Source organism: Serinus canaria, chromosome 3 (assembly GCF_022539315.1).
Source record: "Serinus canaria isolate serCan28SL12 chromosome 3, serCan2020, whole genome shotgun sequence".
NCBI lineage: Eukaryota > Metazoa > Chordata > Aves > Passeriformes > Fringillidae > Serinus > Serinus canaria.
Genome location: NC_066316.1, coordinates 7245885 through 7260872, shown reverse-complemented (window position 1 = coordinate 7260872; position 14988 = coordinate 7245885). Strand labels below are relative to the sequence as shown.

Genomic DNA, 14988 nt, shown 5'->3' with positions numbered 1-14988 from the left:
AATGAAAGAGAATAGGCTCAATTTAAAAACAACAGTGATGACAAAAAGTTTCAAGCAGTTTCTTCCTGGTTTCAGTGATGTTGTAAACCTTATTACAGCAGTAGTAGACATAAGATACTGTGCCATACTTTGAGGCCCATTGGTCTTTCATAGCAAAACTCCTAAATAATGTTTTATTGTTTTATCTTAATGAATTATTTTGTCTTTCAGACAACCAACAAAAATGTAACCAAGGTGCCACCACCTGTCCCCACTAAACCAAAACAGATAAACTTGCCTTACTTTGGTCAAGCCAGTCACCTTCAACCTGCTGATACAAAGCTGGATGGAAACCTGCAGAAGCTGCCTTTGGCTATTGCAGCCGTGGGGAACAAGCAAAAACCAGTGGCACAGCAGCCTTCTCATCCTTCTCAGCAGATACAGCAAAGAATTTCAGTACCTCCTGCAGGTTCTTCCTCTAGCCAGGATCAAATTCTTCCTTCCTCCAAGCAGGAGAGTCCCCCAGCAGCAGCTGTGAGACCTTTTACTCCTCAGCCTTCCAAAGAGACTTCGCTGCCGCCATTTCGAAAGCCTCAGACTGTGGCTGCCAGTTCCATTTACAGCATGTACACCCAACAGCAGACTCCTGGGAAGAACTTCCAGCAGGCAGTGCAGAGTGCTTTGACAAGGGCACAGACCAGAGGACCACATTTCCCAAGTGGTAAGCATGGGGCTCTCTCCCTGTCCTTCTGTCTGATAAATGTCAGGTGGATGTTCTTTCCACCTGGTCTGCAGGTATGAAGCTCTTCTTCAGGGACTTAAGTGGGTGAGGGCAGCTGCAAGAATCTTGGGTGAATCTTCATTGCTGTGTAAGAGTGCTAACCAGAAGTGCAGAATGTGTATCTTGGGTTTGCAAGATAACTAATAGTAGATCTGGTTACCAGATAGGTTCTGCTCAGTTTTTTTGTATTCTGCTTCTTTGCTCTACATACAGAATACACAACCTGATTCACCTTTCTTTGTTGTTGTTCTCTTGAACATTTGTTGAGTATTGAGTATTGTTCTCTGAACATGTGTTGTTCTCTTGGGGATTTGTTGTTGATCAGACACTCAACCTTGTTTCCCCTTGACCCCTCTCTGAACCGCTCCGCAGTGTACGGCAAGCCCGTGATGGCAGGAGCTGGGCTGCAGAACCAGCTGCCGCAGGCAGACAACATCTACTCCAACCTCCAGGGCAAGCCAGGCAGCCCAGAGCCCGAGATGGAAACTGCAGCCTCTGCTCACGAGAACCACGAACCAGAGCGGATCCCCCGTCCCCTGAGCCCCACCAAGCTGCTGCCCTTCCTGTCCAACCCCTACCGCAACCAGAGCGACGCCGACCTGGAGGCGCTGCGCAAGAAGCTGTCCAACGCGCCCCGGCCGCTGAAGAAACGCAGCTCCATCACTGAGCCTGAGGGCCCTAATGGCCCCAACATCCAGAAGCTGCTCTATCAGAGGACCACTCTGGCTGCAATGGAGACTATCTCAGCTCCCTCGCATCCCTCCAAACAGGCGGCATCAGCTGCCAGTCCTGAAAGCCCAGTGGAAATCCCAAATCCTTATCTAAGCACGGAGGCAGAAAAGGAAACGGCTGCTTCCGTGCCAGAAGCAGCTATTGCTGAGGAGACAGAAAGCACAGCAGCAGAGCAGAGTGAAGCTGCTCTTCCCCCTGCACCTTTGGACCCTGTACCTGAAGCTGTGTCAGACAGCGATGAACTCACGCAGCCCAAACCAGAAGAGCCAAACCTAGAAGCTCCACTGCCACTGGAGGTGTACATGGAAGAATATCCTCCATACCCACCACCTCCCTATCCATCAGGGGAACCAGAGAGTTTGGGAGAGGACTCATTCAGTATGAGGCCTCCTGAAGTTACTGGACAGTTTTCCTTGCCTCCTGTAAGTATTAGCTTACAACTGGGGTGCCCTGTCAATAAATCATCTCGAGTGCTGCCATAAACCCTGTGCATTGTGTTGTAGAGCTCAGGCAGATGTGGGAGAACAGTCACACAGTCTAGGAGTCTCTCTGTTGGTATCTGTCCTAGTTGTGGGATGCTCTTATCTTCAGACAGTAATGATTAGTCTCTCTTGTCCCTAGAATTAATGACATAATGAAAGGTTTCAAATGGAATACACAAATAGTAAAACTCTACAGAGCTGTAAAGAATCCTTCCTTCTAGAAGTCTGCCTACACCCAGATTTTACTTCCTTTTTAAGAAAAATTAAAGCTGATTTTTTTTTTTTCCCTTGAGGTACAGATAGAGATTTCACAAGCATTTCTTTCCCACTATTGCTAGTATGAGCTGGGGACTAATTTTCTTAATCCTGGATTGCATTTGTTTATCTGACAGTGCCTTTCTTGAAAAATACGTAGGAACAGACTTCTTTAGTTTCTATATAAAAAGCTCATTTGTAGATATCAGCTGTTTGTACTTCTTCTACTGAATGTTTACTGAATTTCTTTGAAATCTGAAATACCATCAGTCTACTCTCAAGTTGCATCAAGATGGAGTCTCTTGGGGCTGGGAGGAGGCAGCATTTTTACTATTTTATTTTGCAAGTTTGTATCTGTGTGGGGTATGATGTTATCTCACTGTTGCAGAACAAAAATGCTTAATGCTTTTGGTTTCTCAAAGACTTTCTTAAAAAAACCTATCAAGAGTAGAGTTTTGATAACAGTTTTCATAACCTGATACATGAAAATGGTTTTTTCCTCTATCACTTCAGTGCAGAGGAGTTAAAATATTTAAATGTGCTTTTTAACCTTGTAATTTGTGCATGGAGTAGACATTTCCTGTGTTCATGCTTTAAAGATTTTGTTCTTGCTCCCTTTTACAAGGAAACTTGAGTGGTAGAATTTCCTGAATTGTGAGAACTCACTTCTGCTTGGTTTTGTTGTAATTCTGCAATGATGAGAAGAAACCAGCTCAACTTCTTGATTTCATATTTAAATCCATGGGTTGTTCTTCTAGCTCACTTTTGGAAAAGCCTCTACTTTTGATATTACATACAAATCTACAGGCAGAAGAGCATTTCTACTTAAATATCTTATCCCCACATGCCTGCTCTTGCAGAATATGAGTCAGTTCTATTCATCTTTGCCGGGACATCTGTCAGAAATTTACATACCCTGGTGAATGGTCTTATTGCTGCTGCCCAGGCAGCTGGGCGAGCGCTGAGCTAACGCGAGCGTGTTCCCTAAAGCAGTGGGTACAAACTCAGCTATAGAAATGCTTGGGAATCAAAGGGAGCATCTAAAGCAATTCTGCACTTGGTTCTGTATTTTCCCAAAACCATTTTCCATCACTGTTTGTTCCTGCTAACCTCTGGTATGCTTGCAAAGATGATAGGAACTTTAGATCAGCACTTACATTAGTGTTCTTTGTGGAGTGTGCTGCTTGGTCTGTCTAACAGCTATGAGAGTTAATGGTGAAATTGTCCAAAAAAACCAACAAAAAAAAATTGCATCTTTACCTGATCTTTGGTAGTTTCACTACTTTGTTGATGTTTGATCAAGGTAACTTCTGTATGAGAGTTGAATAATGACCTTGTCCAGAAATAAAGGCAGAGATCTTTCATAACATGCTTAACCTAATATATTCACAAATGTGTTTGGGGATTGGTAGAAAACACTATAAATTTCCTACCAAACACTTTTCTAGTTGATCATTTCTGCTGTCATTCCCAAATAAGCACTTTTGCATTCATCATCTTGCCAGGAAAAAAGTGCCTGTAACTTGTGTCACCTTTTCTCAGGGGAAGAGGACGAACTTGCGTAAGACTGGCTCCGAAAGGATTGGCCATGGAATGAGAGTGAAATTCAATCCCTTGGCATTGCTTCTGGATTCATCTTTGGAGGGGGAGTTTGACCTTGTGCAGAGAATAATTTATGAGGTACAAATGCTAATTTGTAAAACAAGGAATTTCAATCCTGGCTGAAACTGGGAATTCATAGCTTTTCTGGACTAGTGCAGAGCCTAGATCTGTTCTTGAGGAGATGAAATCCTAGCAGGTTCTAAGTGATCATACTTGGAGGCTGATTTTTAAGTGTGTTAAATCCACAGTGGATATTTAGCATCAAGACTATAAATTTGCAGGACAGCTTTTTCTCAGTTTTTATGTAGTGTTTCATTCCCTGTCTGGCAAGTTACCAGATAATTTGGTAGGCAAAATCCATGTGAACTTTGCTCACAGTTAAATAAACATAGATCAGAAATTTATCGAAAGTACTTCTAGTAAGTTATCAAGATCCTGTTTCTCTGAATCACACTGTTAAAGGGAGAATACAAACTTAAATATGAATCTTGGTGCAAAGCTGGTAGTGAATGTAGTCTTCTTGCTCATGTCCTTTCTAGAAATACATCACAAATTCATATTTCAGAATATTACAAGTGATTTTTGTATGAGAAGAGATGTTTATTCCAGAGAGTTTCACCTGAATGTGATTGTTCCTTTCTGGCTGGCCAGGTGGAAGATCCTAGCATGCCCAATGATGAAGGAATTACTGCTCTGCACAACGCTGTGTGTGCTGGGCACACGGAAATCGTGAAGTTCCTGGTGCAGTTTGGGGTGAACGTGAACGCTGCAGACAGTGATGGATGGTGAGGCTTTCATTAAGTGCCTCCTTAGGGATGTTCTCCACTAGAGTCAGGACTTGGGAGCTGCTGCAGGTCCCTCACAATGTCCCTTGCTTTTCTCCTGTGGAGCTGGTAATGAGTTTTCTTTCCAAAGCAGAGCAACAGCACTTCTTTGTGGGGCATCATATGGGACTGTGCAGATGGGAAAATAGGGAAATTAAAGCAATATTCCCTGCATGAAAAAACATTGTAGGGGTGGACACAGGAAATTGTAGTTGTCAGGAAATTGCTCTGTTTCTTTGATATACTGAAGGCAGCTTATAATGAACCTTATGCTGAAATTCCCAATACCCTCTGTGAGATAACCTATAACTTGTGCTCTGGGCAGTATCTAGCCTGCAAACTCTCCCCAGTTCTTTGTCCAATAATCAGCCAACTTGAAACCAAAATAAAGTAGAAAACCTTCAAACAAGGCTTGCAGCTGATAATGTGTTACAAATCCTTTTTACAAATAACTAGGGAGATCATTTATGGGAGGCTGATGTGGGGATAGTGATTTTACTGTTATTTCTGCCTATAACAGAAGTGCTTGAGGCCTAAAACTGAATAAAGATGCTTGTGCTCCCTCAGCCTGAGGGGTTATCACAATTACAGGCACTTGTCACAAAGTCAAATTTTGAAGTATTATGTGGATTGGAAGAGGCATGATGTCAGGAAGATTTGTGAGTGGGTTTCAATATTGATTAATTGTTGAATTTTTAGTGCCTTAATGAATGTTCCTAGAATGTAATGGATTACAGAAAGGTAGAATAACTGGAGATCTGTATGGAAACTTAGTTTTAGGGCTCAAGCAGCTCTCAGTAGCTCCTGTTACCTGTGAAAAGTGATTGCTTTTGACGTGCTGAGTTAGGTGTTGTGCTGGGCAGCCCTCAGCAGGGCAGGGCTGATTGCCCAGGTCCTGCAGGCTTGGATGCTCTTTGCTCCCAGGGCTCTGTAAGCACTGGGAGTGAAGTGCCATCCTTCTGTGCTTGCCTTGCAGGACCCCTCTGCACTGTGCAGCATCCTGCAATAACGTGCAGGTGTGCAAGTTCCTGGTGGAGTCGGGGGCAGCTGTGTTTGCCATGACCTACAGCGACATGCAGACAGCTGCAGACAAGTGTGAGGAGATGGAGGAGGGCTACACCCAGTGCTCCCAGTTCCTCTATGGTGAGTGCCATCCCCAGCCCTGCAGCACGCCAGGGGCTCCCCTGCTCTCAGGTTTTGTGTTGCTGGAATGGCTCCCAAGGTATCGAAAAGTCTTTTTTTCCAGTCCCACGATCGAGGAAGAAGTTGAGATTCCTCAGCTCTGGTTCTCAAGGTTGTTTATTTTCTCTTCTCTGACCCACTGAGGTCTGTCTGGCAGGTTGGTTTGTGGCACACTGACCACTCTTGGGTGGTGTTAGCTTTTTCTACTAAGAACTACTTGTACTTTATTTACAATAACTTTCCAATACCTATCACCTATGTTAGACAGTCTGTCTCTACTCTAAACCAATTCAGAAGTGTCACCACCTCAGCAGAAGGTGGAGGACAGGAAGAAGAAGACGATGGACAGGACACTCCCAGATTCCCCCATCTTGCCTCTTGAACCCCCATTCTAAATCCCCAAAATTCTACATTTTCACATAGTGATAAATTCACTAACATTCTACTCAAACTCTTGTGGCTTGTAAATCTTCACACAAAGTTGGTGATTTTTTCCTTGGGCTAAGATCAAAGGCACAGGTGTCTGTGACTCTGTGCCAAGGTCTCTGAGCCCCCTGCCAGGGTCTGGAGTCCTCCAGGGCAGCCAGAGGAATATCCTGGGTTCTGACACCCTGACACCTCTCACTTCATCGAGAGGTGCATGAGGAGGGGTGAGTTGCACACTCAGGTTAGGTGCCTGTGCCTCTTGGAAAGAGAGAGGTTTTCACCAGCTTCAGCAGCTTCCTGAATTCCATTGAGATTACCTTCAAAATACTCACCCTGTGGAGGAGAGCTGATAACCAGAAGGTTTCTTTATATTAAAAGCTTTGACTGAAGCATGTGCATTGACAGATGCACCAGTTAGGTGAATCTTGCCACATAAGAACTTCTTTACATGAAAACAAAAGTGGTATGGGGATGTCAGTGGGCAGTTCATGGCTGTTAACTGGTGTCTTGAAATGAGTATTTCCTAATGTGCACCTTAGAACCAGAAAAGGTATTGCCAAGGTTCTGCCTTGATGGATTTTAGTAAGCACTGAGTTTGACTTTACCTTCCTGACTTTTTTCTTCACTTGCATTTAAAAAGAAATCCCATATTAAGTTTAGATTTTATTCCAATAGTAAGGCTACAGAGATGCTATCTTTGAATGGAGAAAACGAATTCCCCCCTAGGGTGTGATGAGTATTAGGCAGTGAGGTTTTACATTACTTTACTGTATGTTTTGTGTGTAATGAGGTTTTAAATTACTTTTCTCTGTTTTGTATGTAGCTCATGTCCCCTAGGCACACACCAGCTGGTGTGTCATCTCTCTGCAAGAGGTTAGAGTAACAGCAATGTAACACAGCAGAAAAAGCTGTAAAACTGCCTTTCTGCTTTTGTGGCACAGCTGAGCTGAGTTTCTCTAAGCTGCTCCTAAGCCAGGAGATTTCAAAACAGTCTGTCCAGCTGTCCTCACTAAGCTTGAAAACTGTGTCTTTGGTGCCAAATATATAATTCTCTCTGTAAAGGGAGGAAGCCTTTTAAACTGGCATCAAAATTTGTAGGCTAAACAAAAATCTATTTGGTTTTGTATCCAGACTCTGAGGGAGGTCATCAACACCAAATACCCAAGGAAAATTGTAGGATTAGATAAAAAAATACTTGTCTAATATTTTAAACTGGTTTTAACTCAGACATGAATTAAGAGATGGTCTATTTGTGTTGAACAGCTCGTGAGGTATTTCTTTCAGGAATTTGTCTAATTCTTAGATTCAGATAAACTGCCATGAGATCCTGTGGAAATGAGGTCCATGGTCTCATTATATACAGCAGGAAGAAATCCATTCTTTTTGTTGGTGGGGTTTTTTATGACCTGCCATCCGATGATTTCACTTGATACTCTGTTTTTTTCTTGAGTTTGGGATCTTCTTGTGTTATGAGATGCTTTTTGATGGGTCCTGAAAGGACTTGTAAGGCTTTGGCCTATTAAGTTTGGCCAGATTTATAAATTGAAACCACTGAAACTATCTCTTGATGGTATTGGCTGTTCAGCTACCAAAGTTCCTTATTATTTCATTAGAAATTATTCCTTTGCTAAGACCTGTTCTGCTTGCCTGTAGTTACTGTAAGTAATTATTCCCTAAAACTGCTTCTGTAAAAGAAGTTTGAGAATCTCTATCTGTTTCTAGAACTGCACTAAAACCTGGCCCTCTAAACTCAGAATTAAGCTTGTAAACCCTGGTGTAATTCATTGATTCACCTAATCTTTTTTGTTGCAAATGATGTCCAATATCAAGTAAGAAATACAGGTAGGTTTAAATAAAACCAATCATCCTTTAGCATTGAGTAAATTACAGGTCCTGAAGTATGGAAATTTTCACTTTCTTAAATGTAATGCCTGCTTTGATGCTCAGTGCTCAATCTTCCCTTCCTTGGGTGCAGAGCATGGCTTTGTCCAAACCTCTAATTATACCAAATGCAAAGCAAGGGAAGAGTTTCTCTGAGCAGAGCTTATCATGCACTGGAAGTAATTTAATGTTATGTGCTGAGCTGGTGTGCAGAAGTGAAGAATTTGGTTTGAGCAGATGCTTCCTTTAGCAGATGTAGGTGGTAATAGGTGCATGATGAAAAGGGAAAGGATGAGTTTTGTGATGCAGTGTGCAGTGTGCTCTCTGCTCCTGGAAATACCAAAGCAAACAAAAAAAAACCCCAAAAAAACAAAACAAAAAACCCCCACCACCCCACAGTAGAATTCAGTGTTTTAAAATAATTACCTAGGAGAAAATCAACTGGTGTACAAACTAAGATACCTTTTCCAGTTTTCTGCTTAGAGGCTGAGGAAATGGGTACAGAAAGAAGAGTATAATCTCTGGCTACAGCTGTAAAATGAGCAAGTTCTGAATAACCCTGCAGGGTGCATGTGTGCACTCCAAAACACCTTGGTCCAGAAATCATTTAACAGAATTGTGTTTCTGAAGGCAGTGTTTAAAACAAGAAAAAAAATAAAAAATAGTGTTAGAAATGAAGAACTGTTGAGATAACCAAAAGCAGCTGCAGAGAAGCAACAGATCTCTCAGGTATAGGGCTGATATGCAATGTGCTTTAAAGTTCTAAAATAAAATGACCCAGGTGGCAAATGACACCACCAGCATCAAAATGACAGTGGTGGTCAACCCAAGGAGGTATTGCTATCTGTCTGTGACAGAAGGAGATTACTGTTGCACTAAGAGTACAGAAAGTGTTTCTTGCTTATCACTTAGGTCTAGAAAGCGTGGACACAAAAATAGAACCTTTTATCAGTCAGTGCTGCTCTCCCCATTTGCCTTGTATTTTTTGAGCATGTTTAAGGAAGGAATGTGTCTGCTGTAACTTCACAAAGCCACTTCTTCCAGGGCCAACTCTGAGTAGGAAATATGGTGCCAAGTCAGTAGGAATTTTGGGGTTTTTTTTCCTGGACTGTCTTCCAGTAAGAACAAAGGAATCTTCCCTCCTGTCATCCTTTTTATTTCTATCTTTTCTTCTCACTTGAGCTGCTCTATGTTTGCCATGTTGCAGGAGTGCAGGAGAAGATGGGGATCATGAACAAAGGAGTGATTTATGGGCTGTGGGATTATGAGGCTCAGAACGATGACGAGCTGTCCATGAAGGAAGGAGACTGCATGACAATCCTGCGCCGCGAGGACGAGGAGGAGATCGAGTGGTGGTGGGCACGGCTCAATGACAAGGAAGGCTACGTGCCCAGAAACCTGCTAGGGGTGAGTCCTGGCTGCTTCCAGAGCCAAAAAAACAACCCCAGCCCTGGATGTGGAGTGTAGGCAGCGCTGTGTTCCCCTTGGATCTCTTGCATCGAGGTGCAGCTTTAAGGGTCCAGAGGAAGGAGGTGACATTTTCCATCTTTATTTAGGGAGTTGAATGCCTTGGCAGAGTGGGTTAACAGCCTCTGATTCAGGTACTTAACACAGATTAATGGGTGCTATAAGAGTGTGCCCCCTGTGGATGGAGTGACAAAACTATCCTTTGTCTCTTTAAGAAGGAAAAAAGCCCAGAAGTTTCCTTCCTCAATTAGCAAAAGAGACACCTCTAGGTGTGTCTCTTTTGGGGACTTCATCTCAAACTTAAGGATAGCCAATTGGACAGGAGCCAAAAAGTCCCACCTAAGCAATTTACTAGAAAAAGAAGACAACAAAGGAACTAATGGCTTTTGTGGGGTGTTTTACCAGGAGCAAGAACCTCTTGCACCTGGCTCAGGTTTTCTCTGTAAAAAGTTTTGTTATTTTGCCTATAATTAAAACTTTTCTGTCCAACACCACCACAGAAGCCATGCTGCTGATTTGATGCCTTCTAAGGTAGCTGAGCTATCTTGGGTGTGATATAAATCTCCAAGAGCTTATGAGACCTGGCTCAAGGAGATCATATATCAGGGTGCCCATAAGAACAACATCTATCACCACCCTGCTATACACAGCAGGCCCTAATACCAACCTTGTTTTCACCATTTTAGAGAAAAAAACACCCCTTTTATCCAAACATGTTGTGTGAATAAGGCTTTCTTGAGCATGCTTGTTACTGTAGTATTTTCTGAAAAATCTCTTTGCCCAGGATTTCTCTCCTAGGAAGCTGAGAAGCCTCAGAGAAAAAGGAAAACAGTATTATCTCATTTATTTCTCCTGTGTTTTGCTGCTTTGGAATGTGGTTGGAGATTCTTTATCCAACATGTGAATTGTTTTTACTTATTGGCCAATTATGGCCAAGCTGTGTCAGACTCTGAAAAGAGAGTCACGAGTTTTCATTATTATCTTTTTAGCCTTCTGTCTGTATCCTTTCTGTATTCTTTAGTATAGTTTAGTATAGCATTCTTTAATTTAATATAAATCATAATAATTCATGTTCTAAGAACATGAAGTCGAATTCATCATTCCTTCCAACAACAGGGGTCTCAGAAAATACCACACATGTTCTCAGGCACATGGGGTGATTTTAGGGCTGTCCTGTGGAAGGCCAGGAGCTGAACTCAGTGATTGCTTGGAGGGTCCATTCCAACTCAGGATATTCTATGACTTTTTGAGAATTTTCCCCATTTCAAAAAAGTGATGTACTGGCACAAAGGGCCTTCAGAACTGAAACTTGCACGAAGAGTGAGTCATGAGTCCTTCCCTGTGTACACAGGGTACCTTTTGATCCAAGGAGATAAACACTGCAAAAATCTAGGTTATCTTCTTTTCTGGTGTTGGAAAACAGATTACATAGCTCAGTAAAGGCAGATCTTTTTCTCCTATGCTTTTAAAGTAACATTTAACTATATGTCTAAGGCCTTACATGAATGGCCTCTCCTTCTCTCATCGCCTTTTATTAAAAACAACAGTGTACAAAGAAAATACTTTCAATTATGTTCCCTGTATTTCTCCTCATAGCTGAGTTGCTAGAAAATTATGGCAGATGGACACATATATAAAAATTCCATTAAGCTTTTTTCTGCAATTCTAGTTGCCCTGGTGCTGGAGATAAGAGGTTCTCCAAGATTAACCACTGTGAATTTTAGCTGATTGATGTATGATGCTTGAAAGAGGCTGAGCCTCCTTCCTCATGCAGATAATCCTTACTCTTAAACTGCTTGGATTTTTCAGAGCAACTCTATCTAATGCAAAATCAGTTTTCATGTCTGTATCATTTCCAGGTCAGGCCTACACATCATGTACTCTAAAATCCTGCCTAACATACTGCTCCTGCTCAGTTTTTTCCTCTCCAAAGTAAACATTTCTAAATTGAGAGCAGCCATCAGCCCTGCACAGTAAGGTTAAAATGGCAGCTTTTTGATTTTTGCCTGCCCTGGGGTGAATTGTGCATGTAGTGCTTGTTCATAAGCTTGTCCTTTGAGCCTTAGCACAGATGTGTAAGAACACAAGGAACACCTGTGCTTCTAGGGGGGAAAAAAAGCACAAGGTAGCACAGCTTAAACTGGAGATCAGAACTTACCTTTGTAAGCACAATCCCAACAGAATCTTTGGGGAGAACTACACAGTATTTATTAACTGTGACACTCCTGCCACTGAAATATCTTGTGGTGACTCTCCAAAGCAATTACTGGCCTTTTAATGTAGCAGCTGAATTCTAGTCTGTGATGTTCACCAAAGAGGAAAACATCTGGTAGATTAATATTATTTTTATCATAGTTGCTTTTATCCTTTTGCAGCTAGGTGTATTGAATAAAAACAAGGATTAAATTATCTGTATCACTGCTCTACCCTTATAAGTGACTCCCTGGCTCCCTATGCTAATAAGATAATACTGTCAGGTGCTGTGGTACTGTAACTGGCTGGCTTCATCTCTAAGAGTGGTGAAATCACAGCAGGCTGAGACAGACCTTGTGGTGAAGTCATTGGCCTTGTCTTATCCCCTGAGAAAAGAAGAAAGTCTGATTAAAGAGAGAAGGGGCAGCTTTGAGGAGAGCTGTAAGCTGTGATGTAGACATGCTTCAGTTAGAGCATGGAGGATTCATCTCTCCTAACTGGATGAAGTGTATCCTCCTATTTTCACATGCCAGTGGCCAAGCTGTGCAGAACAGCAGCTGTTCCCTAAGCCCTTCCAGGTGCAAGCCAGCAGCTCCCAGGCATCTTGTCTATTGTATTTGCTGGGAATGTCCTGATGAAGGCAGGAATGATGCATCTGACTCCATGTTTTCAGAAGGTTAATTTATTACTTTATGATACTATATTATATTAAAGAATACTATACTAAACTAAAGAACACAGAAAGGATACTTACAGAAGGCTAAAGAGATAATAATGAAAATTGGTGACTCTTTCCAGAGCCCTGACACAGCTTGGCCCCAATTGGCCAAAGAGTCAAAACAACTCCCAGCAGAATCCAATGGAACAATCACCTGTGGGTAAACAATCTCCAAACACATTCCACATGAGCACAACACAGGAGAAGCAAATGAGATAAGAATTGTTTTCCTTTTCTCTGAGGCTTCTCAGCTTCCCAGGAGAAAAACCCTGGGCAAAGGGATTTTTCAGAGAGCATGACTGCCACACTTGTCCCTGCTGTGTGCTGTGCCAAGCTGTGTCCTGTCAGTTTTCCCCTGCACCCCTGTGTGTGTGTGACCAGCACGTGGCCCAGTGGCCACAGGCTGGCAGGGACCAGTTTCCTGCTGGGAAGGTCATTCATGCACCACCCACCCTCCACTCTCTCAAGCTCCTCCACTTCCATAGTCCTTCTGCAGACAGATGTTTCCAGCTTGCCCAAAGCTATGCTGCCATAAAAGCTGATAGGTGAGAGAAAGCAAACCAGACTTCACCTCTCTGGTCCCATTTATAAAACAGGGAACAATCCCACAGTTCACTGACCTCAGAAGTCTCTTGACTTACAAAGCCAATGCTTTTCCTGGCCCACCCATCTGGGTAGAGCTGAAAGTCCTCAATTATGTGCTGCTCAATACCTTCCTTTTGTACTGACACAGTTAGTATTTTTTTAAGCTTGCTTAAGACTGCTAAATTCATATTTATCAGTGCCCTGGGTGGTTTTTATAACCATGCTTTTGCTACTATGGGTTACATTAGAATTGTAGCACCAAAGAGAGGGGTTTTGTGTTCCTTTATTTTTTCTTTTAAAAATAACCTTTTAAAGTACTAAATTTTTAAACCTCATTTCTGTTTTACCCTCAGCTGTATCCAAGGATTAAACCTAGACAAAGAAGCTTGGCATGAAATAGTACAGAAGCCAGATTCTTGAAGTACTAATCATGGATAACTTACAGAAAAAAGTCCATTTTGTGTTGGTTCCAACATCATGAGACTTATTTCAATGACAATGTAATTTGAAAGCTATGAAAAATGTGCTCTGAAAACAAATGAAGGATTCATGCATTAGCAAATGGATGAGGGCATTGTACACGATGAAATAATGCTTACAAGCAAATGAAATTCTGCTGCCTTTGGTCAAATCAAGCCATTATGTTCAAGTACCCACCCAGCTGTCTTCAAACATGGCAGAAGAGAGTTTCACTTCTTTTCTGCATTAAATACAAGGACCTTTTGAAATTGCCATTGAAGGAATCATCATGAAACAGACAACTTGGCTTTGTCCAAATTTATCCCGAGGCTTTTTCCAGATGGGAGAAATTGAAGTATGTGCACAGCACCCAACTACTTATTGCTGGAAGCAGAATGTTTGTTAAAAGAAGCTAAAAAAACTTAAGTGCATCTGAAGAGTGACAACCACATGACCAATCCATTAAGCAATAACTTTTAAAAAAGCTGTAGCATCTTAGATATTCTATGTATTCAAAATATCATGTGCTGTAACAAGAAACGTAGTTTTAGATTCCTCTTTTTACAAAGAGCCTCATGTATTTATTGTATTTTGTACTTTGAAGACTAAGTGTAGAAACTTTCTGTAGTCCTTGACAATGTACTTGTTTTTACTCTGCTTGTTTACTCCACCATTAAACTTTTGTCTCCTCTTAAGCTTTAACTCTGGGTATTTTAATAGTGATTTTTATTAGAAATGTTGCTAGTAAAGACACACTGCTGTTGTACATTACACTAACTTTCAGCTACTTTCTGTATTGAACTGAACCCCTCCTGCCCCAGTCATTCAAGGTAGGTTTTCTGCATTTAAAATTGAGCTGAATCTGTTAGTGACACATTGTTAACCTTAAAAGCTAAGGGACATACTTAAGGAAAAAACCCAACTTGGCACAAGTATTTTCCAAATAAAGCCTTTCCAATTGAGCTATCCTTTCTATCTCTATTTGGCAATAATTTGATACTGAACAGTATTTAACAGAGGAGCAAATAATTCCTTAAGGCTATTTAGGAAGTGCCTCACCCTACAGGATCCTGTTTTCCTACTAGGTAAGTCCTGCTGCTTTGTGAAAAGGTGCCCATAAGGAAGAAATAGTTTCTAAGGAAGAAATTTCCCCACAGTTCCTCAGGTGGGGAAGCTAAAGGCAGCAGCAATTGGCTCATGGTCACAGCCTCTGATTTCAACAGTCTTGAGTGTATATAAGTATCAGTTATCTATCTTGGAAACCTTGGGCTGTTCAAGCATTAATCTTTAAAAGTATCAGCTTATCTAACATTTCATTAACTGCCACACATCCACAATCAGCTTCAGCATGCTGGTTTTCCCCTTTAAAGGGCAGCAACTTCTGTTCCTGGAAGCAAAAGGCCCTGCATGTGCACTGTGATG

The 14988-nt window shown here is 41.9% G+C and overlaps 1 protein-coding gene across 3 annotated transcripts in view; it reads left to right on the top strand.

Annotated features, from left to right (window-relative positions):
- TP53BP2 (tumor protein p53 binding protein 2) overlaps positions 1-14528 on the top strand; it is a 56127-nt gene extending 41599 nt beyond the window's left edge. For all 3 annotated transcript variants that reach the window (XM_050972194.1, XM_050972193.1, XM_050972195.1), the window contains exons 12-18: positions 211-700; positions 1133-1914; positions 3772-3909; positions 4483-4616; positions 5632-5798; positions 9352-9551; positions 13461-14528. In XM_050972194.1, the coding sequence (XP_050828151.1) occupies positions 211-700; positions 1133-1914; positions 3772-3909; positions 4483-4616; positions 5632-5798; positions 9352-9551; positions 13461-13502 (1953 nt within the window). In that variant the 3' untranslated portion in view covers positions 13503-14528. The remainder of the gene's footprint in view (positions 1-210; positions 701-1132; positions 1915-3771; positions 3910-4482; positions 4617-5631; positions 5799-9351; positions 9552-13460) is intronic.
- The last annotated feature ends 460 nt before the right edge of the window (positions 14529-14988 follow it).